The sequence below is a fragment of the Chaetura pelagica genome, unplaced genomic scaffold, assembly GCF_000747805.2.
Source record: "Chaetura pelagica isolate M959 unplaced genomic scaffold, ChaPel_1.0 scaffold526, whole genome shotgun sequence".
Taxonomy (NCBI): domain Eukaryota; kingdom Metazoa; phylum Chordata; class Aves; order Apodiformes; family Apodidae; genus Chaetura; species Chaetura pelagica.
Window position 1 is genome coordinate 238,290 of NW_009953500.1, and position 13,700 is coordinate 251,989.

General features: G+C 45.6%; 1 protein-coding gene across 1 annotated transcript in view; it reads right to left on the minus strand.

Moving 5' to 3' along the window:
- Window positions 1-13,636: 13,636 nt before the first annotated feature.
- ANTXR1 (anthrax toxin receptor 1) overlaps window positions 13,637-13,700 on the minus strand; it is a 101,881-nt gene continuing 101,817 nt past the window's right edge. The window contains exon 19 of the mRNA XM_009999354.1: window positions 13,637-13,700. This exon is cut by the window's right edge and continues 27 nt beyond it. Within this exon, the coding sequence (XP_009997656.1) occupies window positions 13,637-13,700 (64 nt within the window).

Genomic DNA, 13,700 nt, shown 5'->3' on the forward strand with positions numbered 1-13,700 from the left:
AACTGCACAGGACTTGCCACCACCCCCAGAGCACCTGCAATCTGTTGTTTTTACCAAGGTCCCCATTTTCCTCAGGACATCAAAGCAGAGCATGCACAGCAACACCAGTGCTCTGGGGAGTATGGAAAACTCCTGGCACATGGGCCAGTTAAGTTATACATCAGTCCTTACCCCAGTTCAATCAATATTACCTAAAACGTGGAAAGAAAACATCTAAAATACAATGAACACCCAAAATACTGCTTCTAATGTTTAAGCTAAGCCACAGCATTTTGCGTGTTGGTTGGCCTGGGCTAGGAAGCTCCACAGGCAGCTGTGCCTCCAGATCAAGGGCACATGTATAATTCAAACACATGCAGACAAAGCTCACTCTTTAGCAGAGGGCAGGAGGAAATAATAATTACAGCAGCATTGCAGAGGTAAATCTGCTGAAGAGAGTGGATGAGTTTTCTGCCTGACTCATAACACTAACTAGTACAGGCACCCAGCAGCAGATGCTTTGAGTCTGATGCAAGACATGGCAGTAACGGGGGAGATTTTTCCAGTTGCTTCAGCAGGCTGTGAATCAGGATGTGCAGGGGGAATATGGGACTGGAAGTGATCTCGTGCCTCTAAAGCCAGGGTCACCATGCCACCTAATCCTACCCTCTAATCAAATGGTTACTCCTCAACTAGGACAGTACACTCCTGCTTGGGCACTGTTTCACCTCAGCCCTGGAATACCCTTTCTTTCCCTGCCATCTGAACAAGAGGGCAGCTGCTGTTTGCCAGAACCACATTTTAGGATATTGAAGTGGATATATGTAAATCTGTCCTCTCCTTGCACTGTTTTCACAAGCCTTGCACACAGGCCTAAATGAACAAGCTGAACTCCACTCAGCTTGCATGGGTCACCACTGGTGCTAGATTTAGCCCATGGTGCAAACTGCTCCTCTGATTGAAATGCATTTAAACAAAATAACAACAACAAAAAAAACCCAACACAGAGCAAAAATGCTTCCAGGCTGTACCAGCCTAAATTAGACTGACAAAGCAAAGCTGGAAAAAACCTTGATGCTTCCCCATAAGGCTGAAGCACCAGCAGTGCAGAAGTGTGTCTGAAGGCTGCTTGGATCCCTCGGGTTTGTCTGCAGCTGAACAGCACAGCCAGCAGATCCACTCATGCTGCAGACCTGGACAGTTGTGCAAGAAATTGCTCCTTGAGACAACATCTCCCCTCTTCCACGGCCAAATATTCTCTGAACTCCTCCTGAATGTGCTCCTATCTTCCCTGGAGCATGGGAAGCAACTGTGAAATCCTGCTGTATTTATGCATTAGCCAACTGCAGCTATTTGAACTCCTCAGCACAGAGCATCCCCCCCAGCTGTGAGCCCTTCAGAGGAGGGGGGTGGGTGTGGAACCGGCTGTCAGCACAGCTCATCTTCACATCTTTTCTTCTACAGAAAGGGAGGTGGAAGGGAAAAAAATGAACCACCCCCATCCAACATCCTGAGCTTCCAGTGAAGTGATTTGTCACCGAGCTGGCTGCAAACAGACACGCATCACCATTGCAAATGAGCCCTGCCTCGCTGTCTCCCCACTGGAGTTAGCTGTGATTAGATCATATTCCAACAACGGCAGAAAGGGAGGAAAAAAAGAAGTCAGGAATTTCTGGACAGGAAATAGATGGGAAGAGGGGGGGAAGGATTAAACAGGAGTGGCATATCAAGTGTGAAAGATACGTCGTCTTCACTGCTCTCTGGTGCAGTTTTTGTCCTTCTGTTACAGCAAACTGGGGCAGGACTTTATTGCCACGGGGGCAGAGATACCTGCTGGGAGGTGGGACCCTCATCCCCCACTGCCACAGACTCCTCTCCGAGGTGGTGAAATCCCTCCCACTCTCAGCGAGGTCTGCTGAGCTGCAAGCCCAGAGGAGTTGGCACTACTTGAATCCACATCACATTTCTGGGGGCATATGCATGTTCCTCATCATTCACTATATTCTTCCCCTTACAGACAAGGTCTTCTGCACACAAACACACCACCTGCAATTAAAACAATCCAAATGGACTTAAAAACAATTCTGTGTTTGTTTTACTTCAGGGTTATTAAAAAGAGGATTGAACTAAACTTCTTTAGATCCTGAACAGATTTTGATTTGCAGGCAGGGATGAACCAAGGACCACTCACAGTGGCAGCAAAGTTCCCATCTCCATTGCCTGAGGAGCACAGCACTGCATGACACACAGTTGTCACTGGCCTAACTGGTGGGGGAAACACTCAGAGAAACTACCCCATGGCCTCTGGCCATGAGCACCCATCAGATGAATCTTCTAGAGAGCGGATTCATAAGGCTGTATGAAAATTATTTGGCTCTGCCAAGCCTGACATGTTTTAGATGTGTGCATTAGATCCTTACTGTCAGTTAAAAAAAACCCTCAATTAAAAAGAAGAAAAAAAAAAAAAAAGAAAAATGTTTATTTTTCATTTTTGGCCACACCACAGTTTCCAGTAAATATTCCTTTCCAGATAACTAACTTGTTGTTGTTTCTAAACCGTGGAGAACTCCCGGTCTTCTCCCCCCACATAAGACTAAATAAAGCTGACTTGTTAAGGCTCAAATCTGAATTACTTTTCAGGGAATGAAAACATTTTCCCTTGGGCTTTTCATCAGCATTCCCCTGCCCCCTAAATACAGCAGTAAACACAGACAAGTAAAGAAGATCTCCCAGAAAAAACCCCTCCTGTTTCTGTGCAAGACGCCAGCGGGTTGTGCAGCTCCGTGTCCCACCTCCCAGGCGCGCTCTGTGCCAGGAGTGTGGCCCCAGCTCACCACCAACCTCTGGAGCCATGGGGAAGTCTTGCTTCCTCCTTGGCAAACCTACACAATGATGTGTTTAAACTGATTCCCCTCCCCGTCCTGCTGCTGGTGCTCAAAGGCATCAGTGTCTGCCACAGGACAATTCTTTCTCAAAATCTAGATGACTATGTTCTTGTGACCTTTGCCTGCCAACAGTGAAGTATTGAAACATCCCACACCTACTGTACTGATCAAGATCTGTGTTTATTCTACTGAATCAATTGACTCTCTGGCGGGTTTCCAGCAGTTCATGCCTCCTTCTTTGTTTCTCACATTCTGGTCTGCTTCTTATTTATTTAATTTTGTGTTGTGGGAATGTAAAAATGTGCCGCAGTGAATTAGGCCGCTGGCCTGGGTGGTCCAAAACTTGGCCTCAACTGTGTCTGTTTCGGCCAAATTGTTTCAGTAAGAAATCATTTTGAAGAGGTACAAAGCAAAGGCCAAATCCTACAGCTCTTATTCAGGCAAAAATCCCTGCAGACCAGTGAGGGGCAGGATGCCCCAGCACTTACAGCATCAGCAGCCTTCTTCAGGCACAAGTCCCTTCCCTTCTCCAGCTCAGTGCAATGCAGAGACCTAGGCCAGCATTGGACAAACCACCTCCACAGTCAGGAGTCCTCTAACTCGGCCCATTCTAGAGATAGGGATACATAAATTAAGCACAAAATCTGCACTAGGAAAAGGCACTCAGGAATCCTCTGATTTATGCCACCCAGCCACTGAGGGGTACTTAGCCCTCAGGCCATGGGCCACAGGCACACACTATGTCCAGCTGCACCCCAACAGATCAGAAGGATCTATGAACGTCCCCTAACAGGGCACAGTGTGGGTTGGGTGGGGCCTCTGCATTTCCCTGGTGCTTCTTCACTGTCTGAACAGCAGAGAGAAAATCCTCTCCCAACAGCCACCCACTGCTGCAAGAACAGGAGAGAAACCTGACACACAAAACTGCTCTGTTGCTGCTTGCAACCTGCTGGCAGCAGCTCCTTTGTCAAAGATGGAGAGCTCAGAGCCAACATGGCATTCCTCTGGCACTCAGGCACATGCTTCTCTCAGCTGTCTGGGATATGGGACATATCTGTTTTACAAGGAAGTTCATCATTAAAGGTCAGGCTTGGAAGGCTCCAGGCATGGCTATGGAGTCACAGCTGGAACAGGCATGAGCTTAATATATCTGGAGACAAAGGGAAGCTCTTGCCAAGACAAAAATCAAAAGTTGTTTTTCAAGGGAAGCCAGATTCCCTACTAAGGCATCCTTCAGATCAAGGTCTACATCCTGGAAAGCTTGTCTTGGCCCAAGTCCTACCATACCAGCCTCCCAAATACACTTTAGTGCTACCTAGAGGACAAACAACACCCTCTGCAGAGCTCCCAGTGCTGCTGTGGAGTCCTGCCCACACTGAGCAGGGACAGTGGATTCCAGTGGCCCACCATGGTGCTCAGGGAAATAACCCCAGTGAGATCCAATACACACCCTGCATCAAGATACATTTTGCATCATCACCTCACACTGTGTAACAGACTAATAATGCTGGAGAGTTTTCATGGTTTGCAAAGGATCTTCAGGTCACAGGATACACTCACTGGTGATGGTTTTCCCATTTCTGAGATGCTTCTCAGGAATGTCTGAAAAGCTTTTGGCTTTGGGAAGAAAACCCAAGCCCCTGTAATATTTGCCTTTCATTTGTTCCCACGTCAGACAGAAAAGCCCTGCACAGGGAATTCCTTTGTCTGCTTGGCCTTTGCATGGACACAAGACAGGCTGGGGTGCTGATGAGCAGCCTGAGCAGGGCTTTCTCCATCACTGCCTCTGTTGTCTTTCACTTCAATGGGTGCTCTTTAAAATCTTGCCAGTTTGGCCTCAGATAAGTAGACAGAGTTATCTCCATATTTGCAGCATTACCTAAACTTTCCCCTGGATATTTAACAGCAATCTGTTAGCAGGGACTAATCCTGAGTTTCTTTTTCAAAATGCCCCAAAGACTGTGCAGTCGTTCTGGCCCTTGCAGAACAGCAATGGAATTGAGATTGAGCTGTGGGGGATGGCACCAGTAAAGGTTCCACTGCAAGGCTGAAGGACACAGGCATCATGGAGGATGCCCAGGCTCTTGCACAAAACCAGCACCAGACCAGAAGCACAAACCTCTTCAGGGAACATGTGCAACACCTAGTTTGAGTCATTAACCAGAAATGCCAAAGGAATGTGGGCAATAGCTGGGAACAGCTTCTGAGGTAACAAATGGCCAGGTTTTAACTATTAAAACAACAAAGCTTTCATTGTAACCTGTTATTGCCATCACCTGAGCCCTAATTTTATTTCTGAAGCAATAAGTGCCACCAACAGCTCTGCCCCGGGAGCTTCCTGGCTTTTCCCAAACCTAGGGGATGTTCCTCTCCATGCAGGGCTCCCTTGGGGTCACACAGATCGTTGCTGTCTGGGAAGGCATCAGCAGTCACTGGGTATAAATGGCATCTCCTGCTACAGACACACCTCCAGACTGGTTTGCAGACAGAGAAGGACAGTACATGGAAACCTGATTTCATAACATTTCCCCTCAGCCAGGGAAGCCCCATTGCTCTGTGAAGACAGAGGGACCTGGAACAAACTTACTATCCTCTCTCTGCCTTTGTTGCCCCTGAAGACTGACAGTACCAGCTGCACTTTCAGTTCACCCAGTGTCATGGTCAAGAATTAAAACTGCATTTCTAAATCACTGCATTATTTGGGTCAATGCAAATGACTCAATCTCTTAAAAAAGCAGCTTTCAAAGTCTCCTACAACTGAAAAGAATAAAGTAGTGGCTTGCTGTCACCTTTTGAGGACAGGCTGTTGTCACAAGAGTCTAAACACCTAGGATGCAAGTAATGGCCAACAACTACCTCTTTTTAACAGGTTGTTCACCTCCACATCCTTCTCTAACAATAATAGTTTAATAGTTATTTTATTTTGCAAGCCACTCTGAGCCAATTGTTTTCATGAGATTGTATCAAGCAGGCTGGGGCAGCAGTCTGGACCAAGCCATCCACATCCCTATCCAGACAGGAACACAGTTAGAGGCAGACAAATGAGAATGACTTCAGAATTTGACCTTCTGAGCTGGACTGCTAAAAAAAACCAAACAAGAAACTGTCTGCTGCTACTACAGTTATTTCAATACACTTTTAGCAACTGCAAATCTCTCCAGTTTCCATGACAGCCTGTGAAATAGGCATCTGCAATCGCTCTTACTTTAAGCCAACAGTGTATCACACACATAGAGAATAATACTAGTCTTATCCCCAAAAAAGTGACTATTTTCAAATTCACACTGTATCATGTCAAAACAGAAATTCCCAAGTTCTGCCCTGTGGCCTCTTTTCTGGCAGTCAATGGAAACACTGTCCATATATCTCATGAGGGCTCCCTTGGCTCCCTGCTGCTGCACTGCATTAGACACAGCTAAAAATACCTTCAATCCATTCCTAATATTTTTTCCACATCTGCAGTTGCTGTAGTTACCAGAGAGCCTGCTATGCCATTCTGAATAGAGAGGGTGAGGCATTTTGCTTAGCTCTGAATGAAGGAACCATCCAGAAACATGATCTCTCTATTAAATGCACTCTGAGGAACCCTCCCAGCAGCTCCTCTGAGCGCAGGCAGGATTTGCTATGGTTTCCCAGAAGCAAACCTGGAATCAGGCTCCATTAGCAGCAGAGGCTCTTCCCAACCCAGCAGCCAGTGACCCTTCACTGTCCCCAAGAAATACTCCTTTGCTTGAGCCCTGCCCCTGCTCCTGGTGACTCTCCAGCTCTGCCCCACAGCCCCGGCCTCAACCAAAAGCACAGGTCAACGTTTGAACTTTGGGATTAAACTAGGATGCAAGCAGCTGAGTGGAAGAAAAGGCACACTGATTCCTGATTCTCATTAGAAAATTATCATATTACAGCCCCCTATCAGAAGTGAAACCTGGGAAACAAAACCAGCATTCTCTTCAGCCACAACACTTCAGTCCAGTCTGAAGCTCTTGAGATTTTAGTTTTATCTGAACTCAGGCACTAGAGTCAAGATAAGTTTAAAAAAAATCAATTTAAAAAAAAATCTCTCTTTCCCAGAGGATTTTTCCCAGCTTTTCTTAAAACAGTTCAAGGTTTGCATGCACAGGCCAGAGCAATTGCAAGACAGGATATTACATGGCAGTGCTGACAAGCAGACAAACATTTCTAAAGCCAAAGATGCTCACATTTCACATGTCACCCATCACCAAAAACACATTTAGGGAATGCAGACATGCTCTATTTCTGCCTGGTTTTTACTTTTCCAGAGACTTTCCATTGAGTAAGAAATACTTAGAAAAATAATCCCTGACACCCCCAGCCCCAGTCATTGACCAGTGAGGCCTGGATGTACAGAGACCACAAGATCTTAAGAAGAAGTAAGAAGGAGCACAAAGCATCTTCAAAAGACATACAGACCCAGAGGCACACAGCAGCCTGAAGGATACGCCAGAAAGGATTTTAAATGGGAATGGAAAGTGCAATATAGAAATCCCCAGCTTTCTTTCAAGTAGAAGTTATCTCACCCACTAAATTAAGTTTTCCACTCTCTGTGGTATGTTTGCATGCTGCAGTTTCTCCATCCCTATTAATTCCTTCAGCTTTGGAAAAGGCCCCACGATTTAATGCCTGTGAAGAAGTAAGAAAAAGGTCTGCCTGGGCTGCAGCGTGGGAGGGAAGGGAGGGAAGGGAGGGAAGGGAGGAAGGAAATCCCTTGAGGGCTGGGTCTTCCCTTCAGGGACAGCTTGGGCAGCATCTACATTGACCTGAGAAAACACCTCCCCTGGCACTCTGGGCCATTTAAAGATATTTTACCTTCCCCCCACTAGCAAGAAGGACCTCTGAAAGCATTTAAATAGTAAAAAGATATTGAAGCAATCTCACGTTTGTTCTGGGAATGTGGACTTTCAGCCACTGCCTGTGTCCCTCAGGATTTACCCTTTGGTTCATTTGGTTTTTACAAGTTATTTTGTAGCTGTCACTTTTTAAAAGTGCCTTATGCTCTAACAACAAAAAGAGGATCCTACTAAGTTTGAGTCGCTGGTGTTTTCATCAGCCCCCATATAAAAGCTGTATCTATGACTCAGAAGAGGCTTTCTCTGTCAGAATTAGAAAAAACAGTAACTTCTTTGCCTGCCAAGCAAGGAACTCCTTAGCTGCCCGAAGCCAGATGAACCTTTGGGGGAACAAGCAGGGTTCACCTGCAAGGAGAAGCCCCAAACACAACCAGCACTCCAGGGCTGCTCCCTGCACCCCACTCATCCCCCAGGCACTGCAGACTGACCTGTACCCACCACAGCCTCCAGCCAGAGGCCCAGGAGAAAAGCCCTCTCTCTGCCTCTTGCAGCCACAACACACAAATAGAAGAACTTGCTGGAGATGTTCCAGCCAGAACTCACCCTTTTGGCTCCTTCCAGCTGCTGCAGGCGCCGGCTCCTTCCCGTCCCTGCTCTGTAGACAAGCTGGGTCCTGAGGGAGGCTGTCACCAGCCACACCAAGATCACCAAACCAACCACACCAAGGTCACCTCACAAAACCACCCACTCCCTCCTTTGGCCGCCCCGCTCTGGAGCCCAGAGCTGCTCCCAGGTGGGCTCACGAGGACAACGCTGGCTAATTAGCAGCAGCCCTAATGGCAGCCTCACCTTTCAGTAACTCCGCTCCAAAAAATACTGTCTGAGGAAATTCTGCCTGATCTGGCGATGAAGTTTGGCACGATGGTAGCACAGTGTGGCTCCCTGAGCAGGGAACAGGCTCAGGGAGTAGTTTCGGGGGCAAACGAGCCTGCCCGGGGCTCATTACGGTGTTTTCCTCAGTCTTTCTCCTCAGTGAAGTGATGGGACTTAATGCAAAGTCCAGCTGTGCAGCCAATTCTGTGTAAACGCAGGCCCTGAAAGACCTGCTGGAGCTACTGTCAGGGCTCGGTGGGTTTGCATTATCTGCATTTGGGTTATGCTGAGGTTTAACCTTCCTTGCATTTTTTCACCTGTCCTCTTCTAAGAGCAACTGCTTTTCTTTGATACTCTCAGTTTAAAAAGCACCTTTTTTTCAGAACCCGTTGAGTACTGCAGGTTCTCTCTTTGCGTTTACTAGATACAAGTTTGGTTTAAACAAAACGTAGCAAGAAGAATCCAGATGAGGCTTGCAAGGTTTGATGTGCTGAGGAAAGTGCTTGCTCTCCATTTCCAGAGGAAGCTAAAAAGCCTGGGCTTGCATGCTTTGCTGAAAGAGGGCAGGGTGTTGAGGGTGAGCTTCTTTATGCTTTGTTAATCTTCTTTGTGGAAGAAATTATTCCAACCATATCAAAGTCCAGATGAGTTAGTTAAGCAAACAGGATGAAAGAAGGAGAATGAGAAAATGTGAGAGGAAACATGCTTGGTTATTTCTAGTAGTTGTTATGCTTTGTTAAAGGGTGCTTTTGTCAAAGGCTGCTGAGTCAGCTGCACAAAAGGAGAGGTACCCTGCGTTTGGGAGGTGAGGCTCTGGGTGTCAAAGGAGGAGCAGACACTTCAGGCTGGGTCACACAACAATGAAAATAACTTTTGTGTCAGGCAGAATTGCTCTGGGCTGGTGGGAAGGAAATTGCCAAGTTGGAATTCTCCAAGATGACAGAAAGTCAGTTTTATGAGAAAACTTGTTGCCCAGGATTCTCCTGCCTCCTGCTTCATTCACTTTGCACAGCCAATGAATTTTATGGAGCCCAACACAAATTTGTGTAGTTCTTTAATAGTAACATCAAGGTCAGCAAGAATAATGACTGAATTTAACACATGACACATGCAACAAACAGAGGGAGTAAAACATCATTGCACAGCACTGGCTGAACTGACAAAACGTAATTCAACATCAAAACAGAAGGCTTGTTTCTTCTCCTCTGCTGCATCAGCACCACATATAAGGCAATGTTACTGACTGGTTACCCTTGGCAGAGCTCTCAGAAGCCAGACATTCCCCCCCTTCCCCAAAATAAACAGTTACAGAAGATGCCTTCACACACCAAGGAAGTGAGACAGAACTGGGATGACTAGAATGTTCATGTGGGTGAATGCTTCAAAATACAGCCAGCAAAATTGGTAACATTTTGGCAGTTAAAAAAAAAACCAACCTAAATCTTTGTCACGTGCAGCTGCTTAGTCCTTTGAGGCTGCAAGACACACTGACAGAAAGTTGTGCATGAATGAAAAACACTGGGAGTAATCAAAGTGACCTATTTAGAACAAATGAAACAACAGTTTATTGAATGCCATCAGACATCTGCTTCTTGCTGCTTAGACCAGCCTGTGTAGGAGCATGTGCAACTAGTGAGCAGTGAGACCTGCTGAAGTCTGTTGAAACTGTAGAGCAGATGTTGTGCCACTCGACTCCTTTTGATCTATAAAGGTTTACTTAAAACTTGGCTAGTGTGGATTGAGAGCCTGTGTAACGTGTTTCTAGGAAAGTTCTATAGACAAGAGAATACATAGGGTACCATATATCAGTATATGATACACCAGCTAATTCAACCTCATTTACATAGCATTAATTGTTGGTGGGAGCTGATTTAAATTAGGGCAGGGACCAAATTTTAACTCGAGTGCCTTCTGTTAAGCTCTGAAGTGAATCTTCAGGGACGGGTTTGAAAGGAGTAGTGTACTTTTGGGGAGCCATTTTAGCAGCCACATTAGGTTGATCCCAAATACAAGAGCAGGTACAAAGTCTGCTAAAAAACATGCTCTAATTTTTTTGAGAACATGACAAGTGTCCACCAAAACCAATTCCCTGGTGCTCTGTGTCAGTATCCAGCCCCTTCCCCCCGTTTAATTTGCCACTACCCACCACTCTCTGGCCAAATCCCACCCTGCATCCAGCTGCAAAACTCTTTGCCAATAGATGCAGGGAGTGTATGGCCTGGAGCTCTAGGGCTTCAATTAATGCTACGTCAAATAGGTGCTCGTCACTACAGGAAATATTTGTACATTTATAAAAAAGCAATACAACCATAAAGAAAAAAAAATACAACAAGCACAGCTTGATACAATAACATGCCATGAAATGTCATTGGCTTTATAATAATTTACTACAACTTGAAAAATGTTCTTTTATCCACAATGGACAGGAAATGCTTCCATCTAACACATGGTAAGCATGCAGTAACAATATGTACAACAAAAAATTTGGAGTTTGTTTTTTATTCATAAACTGGATGATTATGTAGTGGGTACTTTAAAATTACATTTTTTCTAGCCTGATCTAGGTCTTATTTTGCTTCCTTAATACCACAGGAATTTTTTTTCCCCTTAGTTTGGGGAGAATGAAGATTTCTGCAAGAAGTTAGCTTTAGTCACAGAGTATACACTGCTTTTATTTTTTTTCCCAGCAACAGGTTTAGATGTATTGGGTTAACTGACACTTACAAAAATAAAATCCTCAATGCTGCATTATTGAAAATCAATTTCCTTTCCAAACTTTTTGGAAATACTGAGGATTTGTTAAGAGATGTACATTACCCTATTCCTGGGTTTCACACCTTTCCTCATTAAATCAAATCAAACAGCTATTTAACTAGATCCCATCTATCACAAGAGGGAGTCCAACCAAACTTGGGCCAGGCTGTTAAAAGATTCCCACTCCCACTTCCAATCACAAAGTCTTGTTGAACTAACCATGGCCTGTAGCTGATCCAATCTGGCACAGTGAGTAGCCAAACTGTTGGGTTTGCTCCTAATTGGGAACTGCTCTGTGCTGCCTGCAGACAAAACAGTGTTGTGGGTGAATTCAGCAGCCTTTTTGCAGAATAGGCAGCCTTGGCTGTAGATTGAGTCTTCAGATCCATCCTGCCTGGTGCATTTATCTCATCCAATAGATGATATACTGACCTGGCAGTGGGTAAGGCTGGTGAACGACAGTCAGACTGACTGAGAGCCTCCTGGCAAGGGTTAATTAAAATGTCCTTACCAAAAGCATCCTAGGTCAAGTCTTCACTGAGTTTTTTCATCTGTTCCCTTTCCTCCTTGAGCATTCATTTTTTCTTTTTTTTTCTTTTTTCTTTTTCTTTTTTTTTTTTTTTTTTTGGCTAGAAAAGCTAGAATTAAGTATTTCCAACAGCACTGAAGTAAGTACCTGGCAAAGCATTTCTTTATCTGGTAAAAAAAAAAAATGACATGATTACAAGAACCCTTAGATATCAAAGAACTGCAGCTACAAAGATGGTTCACCCCTTATGACTTTGCAATTTCCAGAGAGAGTGATTCCATGAGAACTGATCCTGACAGTAAGAGAGCCAGAGGTTCGGCTGAAGTGCTGAGTGACCTTTCTAGCACTGTGCTGCAAAGGCAGGTGCTCAGAAGGTTTGCTGTGGGAGAAAAGATGTGCATACACAATACTGTTGGAGGTGGGGGGGGGGGGGCCCATGGAGGTGAGGAGAAAGCAGGGAGAAATGCAGCCTGTGCACTTCTTGGAAGACTGATTCCCACCTTGCACGTTCGGTGTGTTGATTTTTGCCTTAGTCAACCACTGCTGACAGAAGTGATGCTGAGAGTTGAGAAGAGTGAGTAAGCACACTGGCTCCTCTTCACTATGAGTTTGGAAGGCATCTGCTACTTATTCAGGAAAGGAAAACAAGCAATGAAAATCCATGTGGAAACATTTCTAGGGTGAAAGAAGGCGACTTACAGAAACAACAGAAACGCATCAGTGGTAACCATTTCAAACTGACAACAACAAGGAGCCCAAGCAGACTGGATTTAGAGAAACCAATACACCTAACCTCTTGTTGATTCCCAGAAACTTTCCTTTTAAAAGGGAAACTAGCATTAAATTACACTGCTGAACTGCAGAGCTATTAACTAGATGGGCATAATTAGTGTAACTGAATGCAAAGACTCTTCTGTCAACCAAACCCTTCCCAGATTCCTTTGCTCGTTATTTAACTCCTCAGTCCCACTGGGAGTACCAAATGCTGACCATTATTGTCCATCATTCCTTGTCCTCAGGGGAAGGGTCAAAGCCTTGACATACTGCCTGCTTCATTCTTCCATGTCACTTGTTTTCCTAGTGGCACTCCATTTCCAGTCACCTGCACTTCCACGTACAAACATACACAAATCAAGACACCAGAGACCTACCCCTTCTCCTTTCTGGACCCTTTGAGAAGACAATACCTTCCCTTCTCCAATTCATGGTCCATGGGAACAGCTGCCTGCCAGCAGCTCTTCTCAGGGGTTTCTGTACTTGCAGACTTGCTGTTGTCATTATCTGCTTGGCAGCTGGCACGTGAGCAAGACATCATCATCTTTCTGTCATACCTTGAGTCTCGTACCATGAAGTTTGTGCAGCTCTCTCCAGGTAGCTAGCTGGGATGTCTGCACTTGGAAGAGTCTTCTGCAATCCTTCCCTGGGGAAAACTGTCTTTCCAGAGAGTTATTAATTCCTTTTTTTCAATGTGTCCTGGAATCACCACGGTAAGGCACAGGGAAGTGTTGGGGACAAAAGAGAGGAGAGCCTTGCTGAAATGGAACTCGAGTTATTTGCCTTCTTCCTGCAGTCTCTTGGCTTTTCTTGCTTCAATAGTTTGGTGGCACTGATGCACGAGGGACTTAAAAAAAAAACACCAAAAGAGCACTAAAGGAGAAAGATGACTACAAAGTCATTGGTTCTCTTGTCACCCATGTCACAAAGGGTCCAACTTCCTCTAGCCCCCCACCCCCCAGAAGATGGCTGTGGTACAGTACTGCTGACAGAGCCTCTCAAACGCTTCTGCAAGAGACGGGAGCAAGGCTGACCCCCTAGACTGCTGGGCGAGGTGGGGGCCGAGATGGAGGGGGGGCCCGGTTGGGTGGGGGGGCTTGG